Here is a 13,690-nt window from a genome sequence, read left to right as displayed (position 1 = left end):
TGCAGCACCAGCCATGTTCTGTTCCCAGTTAGAACTTGTGCAACTCTGCTGAAGTCAATTTACGAGGCAAACATTTAATTTAGCAAGCAGGCTCGCAATCCTAAATTTAAACATATGTCAAGCCAGCTAGTAGCTTTGTTTTAATTAACTCTCAAACTTTGTGTCTGTCATCTCTTTATATAAATGAGGATGTTCTGCCAAGGGCAGACTGTAATCCTATGTGCATACCTATGAAACCGCCTGCTATTTCACAACCACTTTTCAAAGAGCTCTTACAGAGGCAAGGGGATGTGGATGTTATTATAAGGGTCCATATGGCAGTACGCTGGCACTGCAGTATTAAATCAGAGGTATTGTAGCTTTCCAGCCTAGATTCTCACAGTATCAGGTAACGTGTATGTAGCTTTATTGTTGTACAATTTTAGTGGCTATGCATTATTCAACAGCAGCCAAAGTCTCTGCGCTGCCGGAGGTGATTCAGTGATGATAAAGGGAATATGTTTTGCTCTAAAGGCAGTAGCAAAGGGATTTCACAGGCCGATATCTTCTCCACCCACGGAGGAATAATGGAAGCATTAACATTTCTAGTAAAGAAATCAGCTGGCGACAAATTCTCATCGATAATTAAAATGAAAGTACAAGCTGCCTTAACATGTAGTTAGACTTAGGAACTGTAACCTGCTCTCTAAATTAAATGCTTTCCTTGATAATTTGGCTCTCGCAGCAGGCACCGAAATCTGCTGGAAGATGCCATCTAGTGGGTTATGGAAGTTTATTTAAGTTTAAATCTGCTCGCTGGTGTGGGGCGAAGGTGGCCGGAACTGCAAACGCTGGGTTGTGTAATGCTTTTTGTAGACCTTCTGTTGTTTTTCTAGGAAATAAAAAATTTCCCTGCGGGCATTTACATCGGAAGAGACCTAATATTTATTTTGCCAGCCCCGCAGCCGGCCACCTTCCCAGTCGTGAGGGCTGTGGGAAGAAATGAAGAAATTCGTTGAAGAAACGAATCCACTCCCCGTTTTTGGAAAAGCTATACCACTGTTGAATTCCGGTACATGTTTAAAACCCACCGTCTCGCGTCTATACGTTATCTAGTTTACGGTAGGGTGGAGGCCACCGAATTGGTACCCGAGCCCGCAGCATCCCTCTGGCGCGAGCCGCGGCCGGGGAATTGATGCTGCGCGGTCGCGCCCGGCGGTACGGCCGATGGCATCGCCCCCCTGGGAGCTCTGGGGCCGGCGACCCCGTGCCCCGGCTGCCGTGTGGCGGCGGGCAGCCCCCCGGAGGGGCACCGGCAGCCCCCCAGCCCAGACCCGGCCCCGTTGAAGCCCGGGGGCCCATCCCTTTCCCCTGCCTGTCCCCCCCTGGTGCCGGCCCCGTCCCTGCCCACATCCCAGCGTGTTCCGTGCCTTGCTAATGATTTTTCGGGAGAGCCTTAACAAGCGCTGCGGGGCTGCTCGCCCCGGAGCCCGGCCAGCTCTGCCGCAGGGCCCGCTGCTTAATGGCCGTGGGGACCGCTAATTGCGGAGCCTCCCTGGAGCAATTAACCACCTTGGCTTCCCCCGCCGCCGGCCGGCTCGGAGCCCGCTGCCCGCCCTCTCCCGCAGCGCCCGCCCCGGTGCCTCGGCATCCTTCGAGAGTCGTTATTAGAGACTCATTACGGGAGAGTCATTAGCGGGGCGCGGGGGCGGGCCGGCGGGGCGGACCGGGGGCGGGCCTGCCGAGGCCCCGCCTCCCCGCGCGCGGAGCGGAGCGGAAGTGCCGGAGTTGCCGCCCGCCGCTGCCGCCGCCGCGCGCGGGGGAAAGTTGGGCTCCCTGAGGGCGGCGGCGGCCGGGCCGCGCTCCCGCTGCCCCGCGCCTCCTCCGCCTCCTCCGTCCCCTCCTCCCCGGCGGCGGCTCCGATGCGGCGGAAGCAGAAGCGGCTGCTGCAGGCGGTGGGGCTGGCGCTGGCCGCCCTCGTTTTCTTGCCCAACGTGGGGCTCTGGTCCCTCTACCGCGAGCGGCAGCTGGAGGGCGGCGGGGCGGCCGGCGGGGAGGGGGCCGCCGCCGCGGGGCCGCCGGGGGCAGCGGCCGGCGAAGCGCCGGTGAGTGGGGGAGCGGGGAGGAGGGGGTGACGGGGTGTGGGGCTGAGCGGCCCCCCGTGGGCGTGGGGGGGTGGGAGCCGCTGGGTGAGGGGCGGCTCCCGTAGGAGTGGGAGCTGAGGGGAGGGGGGCGTAGAGGATGGGCGCGTCCCTCTGCCTTGTCACAAGAGGGGGGGCCTCGGCGGTGACTTGGGGGGGCCTTCGGCAGCGACTGGGGGAGCGACAAGCAGCAGCCGCCCCCTAACGGGGGGGGGGGGCGGGGGACAGGAGTGCAGGGGCGGGCTCCTGTGCCCCCGGGGAAGGCGCTGCTGTGCTGCAGCCCGAGCCTGGGCTGGAGGGGGTCGCCGGTACTTTCTTGGCAATTCGCAGACACGCAGGGTCCCGGGGGTCTGCTTGGCTTGTTTGGCCGAGCTTGGCAAGGGAATAAAGCGAGGGCTTTGCCCCTTGCTCCAGGGAGTAGGGAAGGGGAGTGTGTCCCATCCTTGCACGAAAAGGGCAGGAATTCTGTCTCCCAAGGGTGCGCCTCTGTGCCACTGCTCTTTACCTGCCTTGGAAAGGTACAGGCAGCGAACATCGAGCATCACACCTGGCTCCCCGCAGAGCTCCAGGGAAGGGCTAGCAGAAAGGACCAGGTGGAGCCTGAAGATCATGTCTGGCTACCGATCCTCCTGTGGGAAAGGGGAGTGGGTAACTCTTCCTGAGAGAGGCACAGGGTGCCTGCTGGATACGTGGCCTGACCATATCACAGCACATGACTGCGTTCCTTTCTTGTCCCACTGGTGTAGTAGTAAATTTAACAGACAAACCTTTCTGCTTAGTGTGTGAGACAGAAAGGCTAGATCACCCAAATTAGGTGTGTGGAAGCTCGGTTTAGCTGCATTTACTTTTGGCTACGTAATTGCTTTATCCCCTTCTGGGTTTGGCTTTGTACCATTAAGAATGATTGGGACTTGAAAGCTTGAAATGTCAGTGTGTAACTATCAGTTCAGCTGCCGCTCTACAAGGCTCCGCTTGTTAAAAACCACTTAAAACTCTTAGTTGTCTAAATCTTTCCCTGCTTGGAGACTTGCTGCTATGACTGCACTGGAAAGGTGGAGACACCTACTGTGGCAATTTCTGCTGTGAGGGGGAGAAAGCTCTCGGAGGTGTAGTCAAACTGAGACTGAGCTCTTCCTTCCCAGAAGAAACCTTTCTTCAAATTCAAGTGTTTAGTGCAAGTCTAGGTATAACCATGGTCATATCTTTGTAATATCCCGTGCTGGTAGGGAAAGGGATCAGCTGTTACCTGTCATAAAAGATAAATTTGTTGCAGTTACTCAAACCTGTGTAGAAATCCCTTTAACATACCCAGTGATCATTACATGCTTGGAGTTCCTGATGATACTGCCATATGCTTGGATTTGTTGGGTGCAGGAAATCTATTTTGCATGACAGATAAAAATCAGGCCCTGTAGTCCACTGCTCTGTAGCTTGACATGGCATGGTGTTATGGCAAAAGGAAGACCGTTGTAATATCATGTCTTCCAGAGGTCGTGAGGATAAAGTCGGTGATTATTCTTAGAAAGCTTCAAAGTTCCTTGTTGGAAGTAGCAGTTCATTGTGATTAAATCTATAAGAGGTGAAAAATCAGTGACAGGCTGACTTTGTTTTCGGTCAATCTTCCAAGATTGTCCTTCTGTTGTGGACTTTGGGTAGCTGTAAGACTGGCATTTCCTACGGTGCAGTACATCACTGCTGACTTCTGTGCGTATTCATTGTTCAAGGTATTTAGATATCCTGTACTGCCTGTGTTGTATAGAATGTTGACTCCGTTTTTCTTTAAGTCTCTTTAAAGTATGGCAGCTGTCAGTAAATTGAGATCTGCTTTTGTTTTGATGGTGTGTTGAGCTGGGCAGGAAACAGCTGTGCAGCTTACAGGAGAATTTGCAATAAAACCTCTGTGTGCTTGTGTAAATCAGAGTTACTGGGGTTTAGGCTGAAGGCTTCATCTTCCAGTCTAATCGATGTGGAGTTATGGGCTGTAGTGGGTCTCTGAGTGAAGATATACTTGTATCGTATGCCTATTTCTTTGAAGGATTGGGCCCTGAAACGATAGCTTCTGTTACACTGAGCAAGGAAAAACATACAATGAAGGACAACTGGCTAAAATAATTTGGTAAAAATAATTTCAGATGGAGCAGAATAAAGACAAACCAAATGTGGTGCGTTTTTTGTTTTGGTTTGGGGTTTTTTTACTGTTGTCATAGAGGTATCTGCCAGCTGACTGCAGAGAGTCTTCTGGGCATCCTCAGATTCAATGGTTCCAGGCCCTCTTCCTCGGTCCTGACAAGCATTCATGGTTTGTGTACTTACTAATCAACTTCCAGCTTGTAAATGAATGTGCTGTTTGTCTGCTTGTTCATGAAGCCATTTGGAAAACTCTGGATGATAGGAGGCTATATCACAAAAAAGATCTTCGTAGCAGTCAGAAAAGATTTTCTTCTGTTTCTGGCTTTAATTTGGCTTTTTGTGCAGGCTAATCTTTGAATTGAGGACATTTCAGATGTGATACAGTATTGAGCTTTTCAATGAAATCTCTGTCCAGGCTCATTCTTTCTCTTTAAATGGTGTCTGCTGTTTCAGTCAGTAATTTTATCTTTCAGAGTAACAGCAAAAGGGGGAAAAGGTTTTAAGAAATGGCTGAATTAAAGCTATAAAGCAATTCCTAGAACATAGAGTTGTGATGCTAAAATTTTCAAGTTTAAAACCTGCTACGAGTTTTTGTTGTCTGTCCTGTGCTGCATGTTACCTTCAAAATGGCAATGTATCAGTGTGGGTGATTTTTGCCTTATTTAATCTTTCTAGTGCCTGGAACAAAAGTGTCAGAAAATTAAGCAATCAGAAGCCATGTAAATATATTCTAGGAAAGATTATGCTAAATGGTTTCTGCAGAAGTGCCTAAGCAGCTAATTGCTTCTGTATTTACATGTTCAGGGGAAACATTATGGTGGCTGAAAATAATGTATTGCTTTAATAAGGTGGATTAGGTCTGTGTTCTTTCCTCCTGCCTTTGGGTTTGTTCTTCTGCAGCTCTGTTGGGTGCTTTTTGCTCCACAGAGGAGGGATGGCCTTAAGTCATCAAAGCCTTGGCCTCAAGGTCGTGCTGCAGATCGCTTTCGAAAAGCTGATGCATTGAGTTACTCTTCACTACCGCTACATGCTCAGAAATGTCCGTTGTCAATGTGTATGTACAGTTGTTCAGCACATTATATGAGTTAGGAATTCCTTTTTTCATGCTGAGTGTAACAGATTTGGCTAGTGTTGTGGCTCTGTATAGGGATGATGGTGACAAGGGACTGAAGTATTTCTGCCGACAGCAAAAGTGTTAGCTTAGAAGCTTCTTATACTTCGTGGTTGTACTTTTTTTGATCACCAGTATGTGTGTGTTGGTATGCTCATGTAACGCAGACTGACTTTTGCGTAGTTTCATCTTTTTCTTTTTTTAACAAGTATTCAATAAGTAAAAACATATGATCCGTAGGTGTGAGGGTAGGAAAGAGCAAGAGAAATGCAGCTATACCTTTTGTCTCTTGAATCTCTGCTGTCTTCCTCAGAGGCTGCTGGGTATCCTCAGCTGAAATGTTTAATTGATGTGTAGTCTTGCAGTAAGTAAAACACAGATGAGTTAGTTTGTGGGCTAGTGGTTTATGCTTGGGCTAATGCAGCTATTTATGTGACCTCTAATGCTCTGCAGAGGTACTGCTCTGTACCTGTGTGGGCAGGCTGGAGGTCGGCACTCTGTGAGGTGCCTGCTGTTACGGGAACGTGGTGTTTGAACTCAAAGGGATGCTGAGCTTGAACATCTCTTTGAACTGCTGGCTAAAAGCACTGTAGCAAATTAGCTGCCTTTCGTTGCTTGGGTTTTTATCTGATATGATGCATGGTTTATGGAGTCACCCTGTAGCTTGTTGTAGTAGTAATTTGAGCTCTATAAATTAACTCGGGAGCATGATGGAAGTATATAAATCACATAGGTGATTGTGTGGTGCCCTCTGCTGCCAGCCGGCTGGAGTGAAATGGGACGTACCTGCCTGCTGGTAGGTTGTGAATGAGAAACCAGCTGCTAACTTGTGGTTGACAAACGGTTGGGGAGAATGCTCCTTCTGGAAAGGCTGGGGTCGTAAACTTTGGCTTTAGTGCAATTAAGCTTGAAGTTTCCAGCTGGTATTGCTGAAAACGTAGCCCTAATGATGAGCTGAGTGGGGAATGATGCTGCGCTGCCTTCCAAACTGCTGCGGCTGCTCATGTCCTCCTCAGCAGAGGAGGAGGATTGGCTTTGCCACGCTGACCTGGGGCAGCTATGAAGCTGTCGAGGATTGTCAGCTTCATGCTGCAGTTGGCAAAAGCTAATAAGGAGGAGGGTGGTTTAGCAGATTCTGTGCTGCCAAGGTTGGGGGGGAGGAGAAGGGCTTGGAAGAAGTGAGAGGAATACCTTTCTGCTCTCTGCCAGCCAGAGGTAAATGGAACAACTGACTTAACATACCTCATAGGCAGATTTCTTTGGCAGTTAGATGGGTCGTGCCCTAGACCTTGCTACTGCCTTTGAACTCGGGGGTCTGGCTCCTTGCAGACCTCTTGGAGACTGCCATTTTGGCAGCTGTATTTGCTAGTCACTCATCAGCTGATATAAAAGCAAACTTTGAAAAGCTTATTTTGGTAAGCATAGTGTAAAACAGTTGGCATCTAAGGGCTGAAGTGCAAGTGCTAGAGCTGAACAAGCCTGTTTTAAATTAAGAGTGACTGTTTTCCAGTATGGGCTACTCTAAAGTTGATCGCTTCAGTGCACTTGTGAAATGAGCAGGTTTTCCTGGACTGGGTAAGAGTGGACCGCACTGATTAGCAAAGTGAGCTGAAGCGAACATGAAGTGGCTAAACTATCTCACAACTATGAAGTGCAAAGTAAATTTGGAAAAGATGTTTATTAAAAAACTGGAGCTTTCAGTGGTGCTCACTCAGGGTCTCATTATTCCTTCTGGTGATCTTCACTATAATGGCAAGACGAAGCTGAATGAACAAATGGGCTGTATTCTAGGTCTTCTATGCTGTGTGAAAACAAAGGGTTTGTTACACTTGCTGTTCTTTGGGGAAGGTTATCTCTATCAAGGAGTAGGTGCTCCTGTTACTGGGCAAGTGGTTCTGTTTCACCCTTCAGACGTGCTCTATATGCAGTTCTTAATAGCTGCAATGGTTACCTTCCTTCATGGAAGGAAGATTTCAGCAGGAAAATGTTTTGGCCTCTGGCATCGGACTACTTTTTAGGTCACTGGTGAAAACCATAAATACAGTGGTCTGTGTGAATATGGATCAAATTGTGAGAGACGGCGAGATTTAAGAGCAACTATAGTTACAGATTTCCTGGCAGATAACTGCCATGTATTTGACTAAGTGGACTGCTAAACTAATGGCAGTATCATTACTACCACTGAGGAGTGTTGGTGAAATTAGGCAGAAGAATGCTATCAACCAGACTTGCAGTTATAGAGTATCATCTTCCATTCACTGTTTAAATACAGTTACAGGCATTGCTATAAAAAGATAAAGAAGTTAGCCTTCCTGTCACTCTTGTATTGGCTTCCCTGTGGAGCAAACTATAACCTTACTTGCATTGCGTAAGAACAGATCCTGTCTAAACTCTAAGCAAATTGTTATCCAGGTGTAAAAGCAACTGCACGCTGCTCCTGTTTCTTTGCAACCTTTTCCTGTACCAGGCGACACAGGCAGGTAGCCTTCAGCTTCCTTCTAGAAAGTAAAGAGCTGGTGGGGTGCATTAGGAGCTTGTAAGAGGTATTCCACTGTGTGCTTGAAAAAAAAAAAACAAACCAACCCTGTGCTGCGCAAATTTGTTTTGATCCAGTATGAAAGCATGTGTTTCAACCTGTTAGCATAGTATCCTGTTGACTTCAGCAGAGCTGACATTCGTAGGCTTTTATGGAGCGCACCTTAACTGGAGTGCACTGCGCTGAGTTTCCTGGTACTTCTGGATGGTGTAAATGCTTATGTAAAAAAAGCTCCTGTGATATTTACCATCAGAGGACACTCTCTCATCATGCTTCATGTTTCCCATTCTGTTAACTCTGTAGAGTAACCTCTAAGTTACACCACTTAAAATTGTTTGATAGTAGCATGAATAATGCATGTTACTATATAGACACAGGGAAAGAAGTAACTTTAGTGACTTTGCGCATATGAAATCTTTTAATAGTAATAAGTACTCTCAGGTTAAGTGACCTGAGTGTATGTGTAGATTTCTTCTGGATCACCCTTACTAGAAAACTGGAAAGGAGTTTTTGCATGGCTGAGTGGATTAAAAGCTGGCTAGTTTGCGATGGCAAAGAGACATTAACAATCATTTAAATGTTACTTCAGTCGGACTGAGGTAGATTGGGTTAAAGCTGAATAGTTACTCTTTGTTAATTTAGTAACTATTCCTATTCTGGAATCAAATCGGGAATAGTTTTTCTACCCTACCTTTGCATTTTGTCTTAACCTGAGCTAATGTCCCTGAGCAGAGTGGTTTCAGTTAGTCCTACTGCAGTTTGGCCACTCAGGTATTCCTTCTAGATACAGCTTGGCCTGGGATTCCTGTGCTTCTGGAGGGATGTATAGAAGACATTCTGACTTGACTTAGGTCTCAGATGGTTTGCAAAACCGATAGCTGTCAGTGGGGAATTTTAGCAGTTAACAGAAATTTTGGCAGTTAACAGAAAGTGTGAATCTGTTTATCGGATTTCAGACTCTTGATGCTCAAGTCACTTTCAGGAGTATAACAGCATGATGTTTTATTTCCAAATCCAGGAATAATACACTACCCTCCCCACACACACACCCACACACCCCACACACACACCCAGCTTCTAATTTTAAATATTTATGTTCTGCTCTTGAATAAATTCCAAATTCTCCATTATCTCTTAAAAAGTCTACTTGTGACTTTACCTTCAGATCTGGCACGTTGTTCATGACTTCTTACAACCCAGGGAGTTAGGAAGTGTTACCGGTCCAGCTGTATTCAACAGGAATACCTCTCTGTGGTAATGGTATCTTTTCTATCAGTGTAACCAACTCCTGCGGTGGTATTCACTGCATTTTGTGTTACCCTGGCTAGATGACAGATAGGTAACAAGGAAGCGAGTGTTTATCTACGCAGCTTTGTTAAGAATATAAGTAGTACTGGATATCAAATTATGGCTGACTTGTCAGACTGTGCCTCTTTTGTTAGATTTACAGGGTCTGGCAAACGGTTGTAGAAAACTGCAGTTAAGTAAATCAATATGTAGCACAGTAAGTTGCCAGGCAGCTCCCCTTTTCTAATGCCTAGGTAAAAAAGTAATTTCTACTGTGCCTGGGATCTGCTGGCAGCTCTGCATCTGAAGTCCTGTGCACCCCCTAAAATATAAGAAGTATGTCATTTGACATGTCTCCTTATTGCTCATAAGCTTGGTAAAGCTTTAAGTGGCAGCTTCAAAGAAGGGAGGTCTACCATTTCTTGGTCCTTAAGTTTGCTTTTCTTTCTAAATAATTAGCTCTTTTCTCTGCCCTTTTGCAGTTCCTCCATTTTCTCTAATCTTGGCTCCAGGGTTAAAAGAGAGCTCTCTAGAGCATATATATGTAATTAAGGCTTTTTAACCACAGTTACAGTGGAGTATAAGCAGTGTTCTGGTGTTTCTGGTACCCAGGGAAGAAACTTTCTTCAGTAGAAAAGCTGTTGATTTTATTGTAACTGAACTCTGCTCTCTCTGCTATCCCAGTCACAGAGTTCCTTCTGATACTGCTTCATGCCTTCCCACTCTTGATAAGTTATCTTTCTAAGGTTGATGACTATTAATGACCTTCTCTCTTCTATAACTCACAAGAACAAAAATATTTTATTTATTCTGCCTGTCACTTTCTTGGAAATGCAGGCTGCCAGCTATTGAGTAGTATCCCTCACGAGTGTGTTAAGAAAGCTTGAGGAAATGTCATCCAGCTCATCTCTAACGTGTGACTTCTCTGGGTCTCACTGCAACTCTGTCCAGGCATCTGAACTAAAACACAGTTTTCATTAACTCTTCTAATGGTTGGTGGCATTTAGTAGACTTTCCTCTTTTGGAGGTCATGATATAAACACATGAGCCTGTTGCCACCAGTGTGAATCAGGGATGAAATTCCTCACTTAGTCTAGGTGCTCTTGGAGGTCTTACAACTCCAGTGGATGAGAGCACGCTTAGAGGCAATTACTGAACAGGAACTGATGGCTTAAAATTTGCACCCTACAAAACTTGGTTTATGTTACTGTATCCTTTGCTTTTCTGTATTACTGAGTCAAATGGAATTGATAAGCAGTTTAAACATATTAAGGGTTTAAAATGGAAGCCCTATTTTAAGCGAGTTGATGTAACTCATGTGGGTATTACGATTCTTTTTCTTGGCCAGAAATAGAAAGCAAAGGAAGCGGGGAGGAGGATGGAGTCGGTGAAGGCTTGACTGCACGGTTGCTGCCCAGCCTGGTGGAGAAGTTCACTCTTAATATTTGTTTGGTGACTGTGTTGTCCAGTCTCAACTCCTTATTTATTTTTCAGCTGTAGTATTTTTTCTTCCCAATTAGCACAGGAAGTAGCAGAAAGCAACTTCTAAAAACTGTCTTTCAAAACAGTGACTGCTGGCATCCTTCCCTGTTAAGCTGAGGTAACTAATTCCTGTTCACAGCGTCTCCCCTAAACACTAATATGTATTTCTTGCATGTATGTCGTGCAGCTGATGTAGCGGTGACCTGACACATTTCCCTGATGTAGCTTTCAAACAAACAGACAACTTGGTCCGTTGTGCGGGGTTGCCGTTCACAAGGTGACTGCTGAGGTCAAACTTCCAAAAGGCCTTTCAGAGTATTTTTTTAAATGCACGGAAACTGCAGCTGTTTACTGAAATAATGACCAACCAAGGGGTTAAGTTTCAAACAAATGTTGAAGGGTTGTTTTCCAGGTACTAATATTTGAACTTGTGTCTTAAACTTGGATGTCTGTAAATGAACTCTTATCTTTCTGCTGTAGAGCTATTTGGTCATAAAAATAAAGGGTTTGTAGAATAACAGTAAATCATTCTGTCTCCTGCAAGAACTTTCTGGATGCATGAAATTTTCCTTGTTTGGCTACTCACTCTCCCTTTCCAAAAATCTGATTAGAACGATGTTTTTTTGTCTTTGTTAGTCAAAGTCTTGTGATGCTTTGGGCTTTATCAGATCTTATCTGGAAACACTGTCAGCTGTCCCTCCTACATGCTGAGCTGCTTTGCTTTTGCCCTCTTGAACAACTGTTTTTACAAGATTAAGTTGTTATGAAAAGTTTGGTTCTGCTTGATCTCTAAAGCCTGAAATCCTTTGCTTGCAGTTATGTCTGCAAGTTAAGGTGACTTTTCAAAGGAAAGTCAGCCTCTTCTCAGTCTTTGCTTACAATTATTCGGAAGATAAAACACTTAAAACCTCTAGTAGCTGGTCTTGTCTTTTCTCAGTGGAAGATTGCATAGGTTTGTCTTTGTACAGATTAACTTTACTAGGATTCAAATTCATTTGGGAAGTAACTTTTATCTAGTTCATGACACCAGCAAGAAAACAATTTTTTTTCTGTGATGGAAAAAGAGGTAGTTTTTTTCTGTTTTGAGTTTCCTAACGTTTCTCAGCTGAATCAGATGAAGTCCAAAGAAGAAATCTTCACAAGGACTAGTAAGCATGAGCTGTTGCTTAATAAATAAAACAGGTGAAACGGAGTTTGAGTGTTCTTAATGTTTTGACCAAAGTTTTCAAAGATGTCTTGAGGTGTGATGTTCCTTTGAAAAATGAGAGACTTAGTGACTTTGATCTAGGGTATGATACAAAAATAACCACATAACCAGGTCTGGCATAACATAAGATATATTTTTTTGTTTGTTTTCTCTTTTTTATATTATTTTTAAAAGAGTGAGCAGCTCCTTCACTTCTGCTCAGGCTGACTTTCATCTTAACTCTGCTTCCTTGAAAGTGGCTCTCTTTAGAGACTGTACTTTCAGCTCAGGTAAGTAAAAGCAAAATATATTTCCTCACTAAAGAAAATTGGTACCCCAAAAGCTAGATAAATACAGACATATCTATGTTGTAAAGGGCTTCAGTTAAGCAAGTAAGTTATTTTCTGTTACATTACAGAAGGTCACTTAAATTTAGCCCAACTGTCAGTTCATGTTAGCCACTACGTAACAGGCTTGTTCTGGATCTCAAAAAGAAGTCAACCCTGTGATTATCTTCTGTCTTCTCATTTATCTTCCAGGTGGCCGGTTGCCAAGGTTTAGTGTTTGATAGCCAAGTAATAAGGAATAACCCTTTTTTTCCACTCCTGTGTATGTTAGTTTTGCTGATTCACCAAATACACTCCGGACTGCCACTTCTCTTTGATGCTTAGGCTGAGGCTTACTGTGTTGGAAATATCTGAAACTCCTACTGATGTTTTGCTGTTGTGTGCTGCCTAATTTTTTGTGTGGCTGTTTTGGAATCTGATTCAAGTTACTAATTTAGCCTGGGATAAAAAGCCAAAAAAAATCTCCCTTCAGAAAACCAGCATCTGTTCACAGGTCTTGTTCACAGCAGCAAAGAAGTTAAATTGGTACAATTAAAGTGTTTGGAATGAGTCTTCTCAAGGTTATTTTGCTTGCCTGATTCTGAGGGCATCAAGGCAAGCTGCAAAAACATCTGCAAGGTACTGGAAGACCTGGAATTTTGGTATGGAAACCGGCAGAAGTGTATTCGGTTGTACATATGGAGACCAGGAAACTATCCAAGTTATTACTGTTGCCATTTTTCTGCTGTTGCTGCTGATTCTTTGGGAATGTGGTTCCTTTCCCTGTTCTGCCCCAGATTGTTTCTGGTCTTCAGGTGTGGATTGCATGCCCTGTGAATGGGGATGTGGAAGGTTGGAAGTGTCTTATCTGCAACGTGTGAAGGTCCTACTTGTGTTGTCCTTGATTTTGATTGCTGCAGAGTATCTGTGTATAAAAGATAATAGGTTTTCTTTCACCATAGTTGCATATTTTCTGCAAATAGGAACTTGGGCCAGCTGATTACAGAAAAAGTCCTTGGCAAAGCAATTACAAACTAACAAGAAATTGTCTCTAACCTCAGTTTGTGCCAAAACACTTTTCCTTGTGTTTTGGCCAAAGCTGTTATCAGTGTAAACTAATACTGGTTACTATGGGTGAAAAGCCTAAGCTCTGGAAACAAGCGATGTCTTGTTGCTTTCCAAGTGCTGATACTTTTATAATAAGAGGCTGCTCCTAGTAGAAGTGCATCTGAGAAGCTGTGAATTGATGCACGCAAGCGGAGAGCGCTGGCATTGCTGATAAATTAGCTGGGAATTGTCAGTCGTGTATAAACTCAAATATTGGCTTAACCTGAAAATGTTAAATGAAATATAAAACTACAGATTTTTCTCTCTGGATATTTGAAAACAATAACAAGTCATATGAAAACTTGTTTTTTAAAATTATTTCTAGAGGGTATGAGTTTTCAAGCCTAATGCAGCAAAGTCTATTTTTATAGTCCTTGAAAACAAAACCTGACAGACCGTATTTGC

The 13,690-nt window shown here is 44.8% G+C and overlaps 1 protein-coding gene across 2 annotated transcripts in view; it reads left to right on the top strand.

The window, feature by feature from the left end:
• Positions 1-1,742: 1,742 nt before the first annotated feature.
• The window catches only part of GALNT10 (polypeptide N-acetylgalactosaminyltransferase 10), a 90,552-nt gene continuing 78,604 nt past the window's right edge, over positions 1,743-13,690 (top strand). For both annotated transcript variants that reach the window (XM_055812316.1, XM_055812317.1), the window contains exon 1: positions 1,743-2,084. In XM_055812316.1, coding sequence (XP_055668291.1) covers positions 1,902-2,084 — 183 coding nt within the window. In that variant the 5' untranslated portion in view covers positions 1,743-1,901. The remainder of the gene's footprint in view (positions 2,085-13,690) is intronic.

Source organism: Falco peregrinus, chromosome 8 (genome assembly GCF_023634155.1).
Source record: "Falco peregrinus isolate bFalPer1 chromosome 8, bFalPer1.pri, whole genome shotgun sequence".
Taxonomy (NCBI): domain Eukaryota; kingdom Metazoa; phylum Chordata; class Aves; order Falconiformes; family Falconidae; genus Falco; species Falco peregrinus.
Note: the sequence above shows the minus strand (reverse complement) of the source record. Positions and strands in the feature narration are given on the sequence as shown.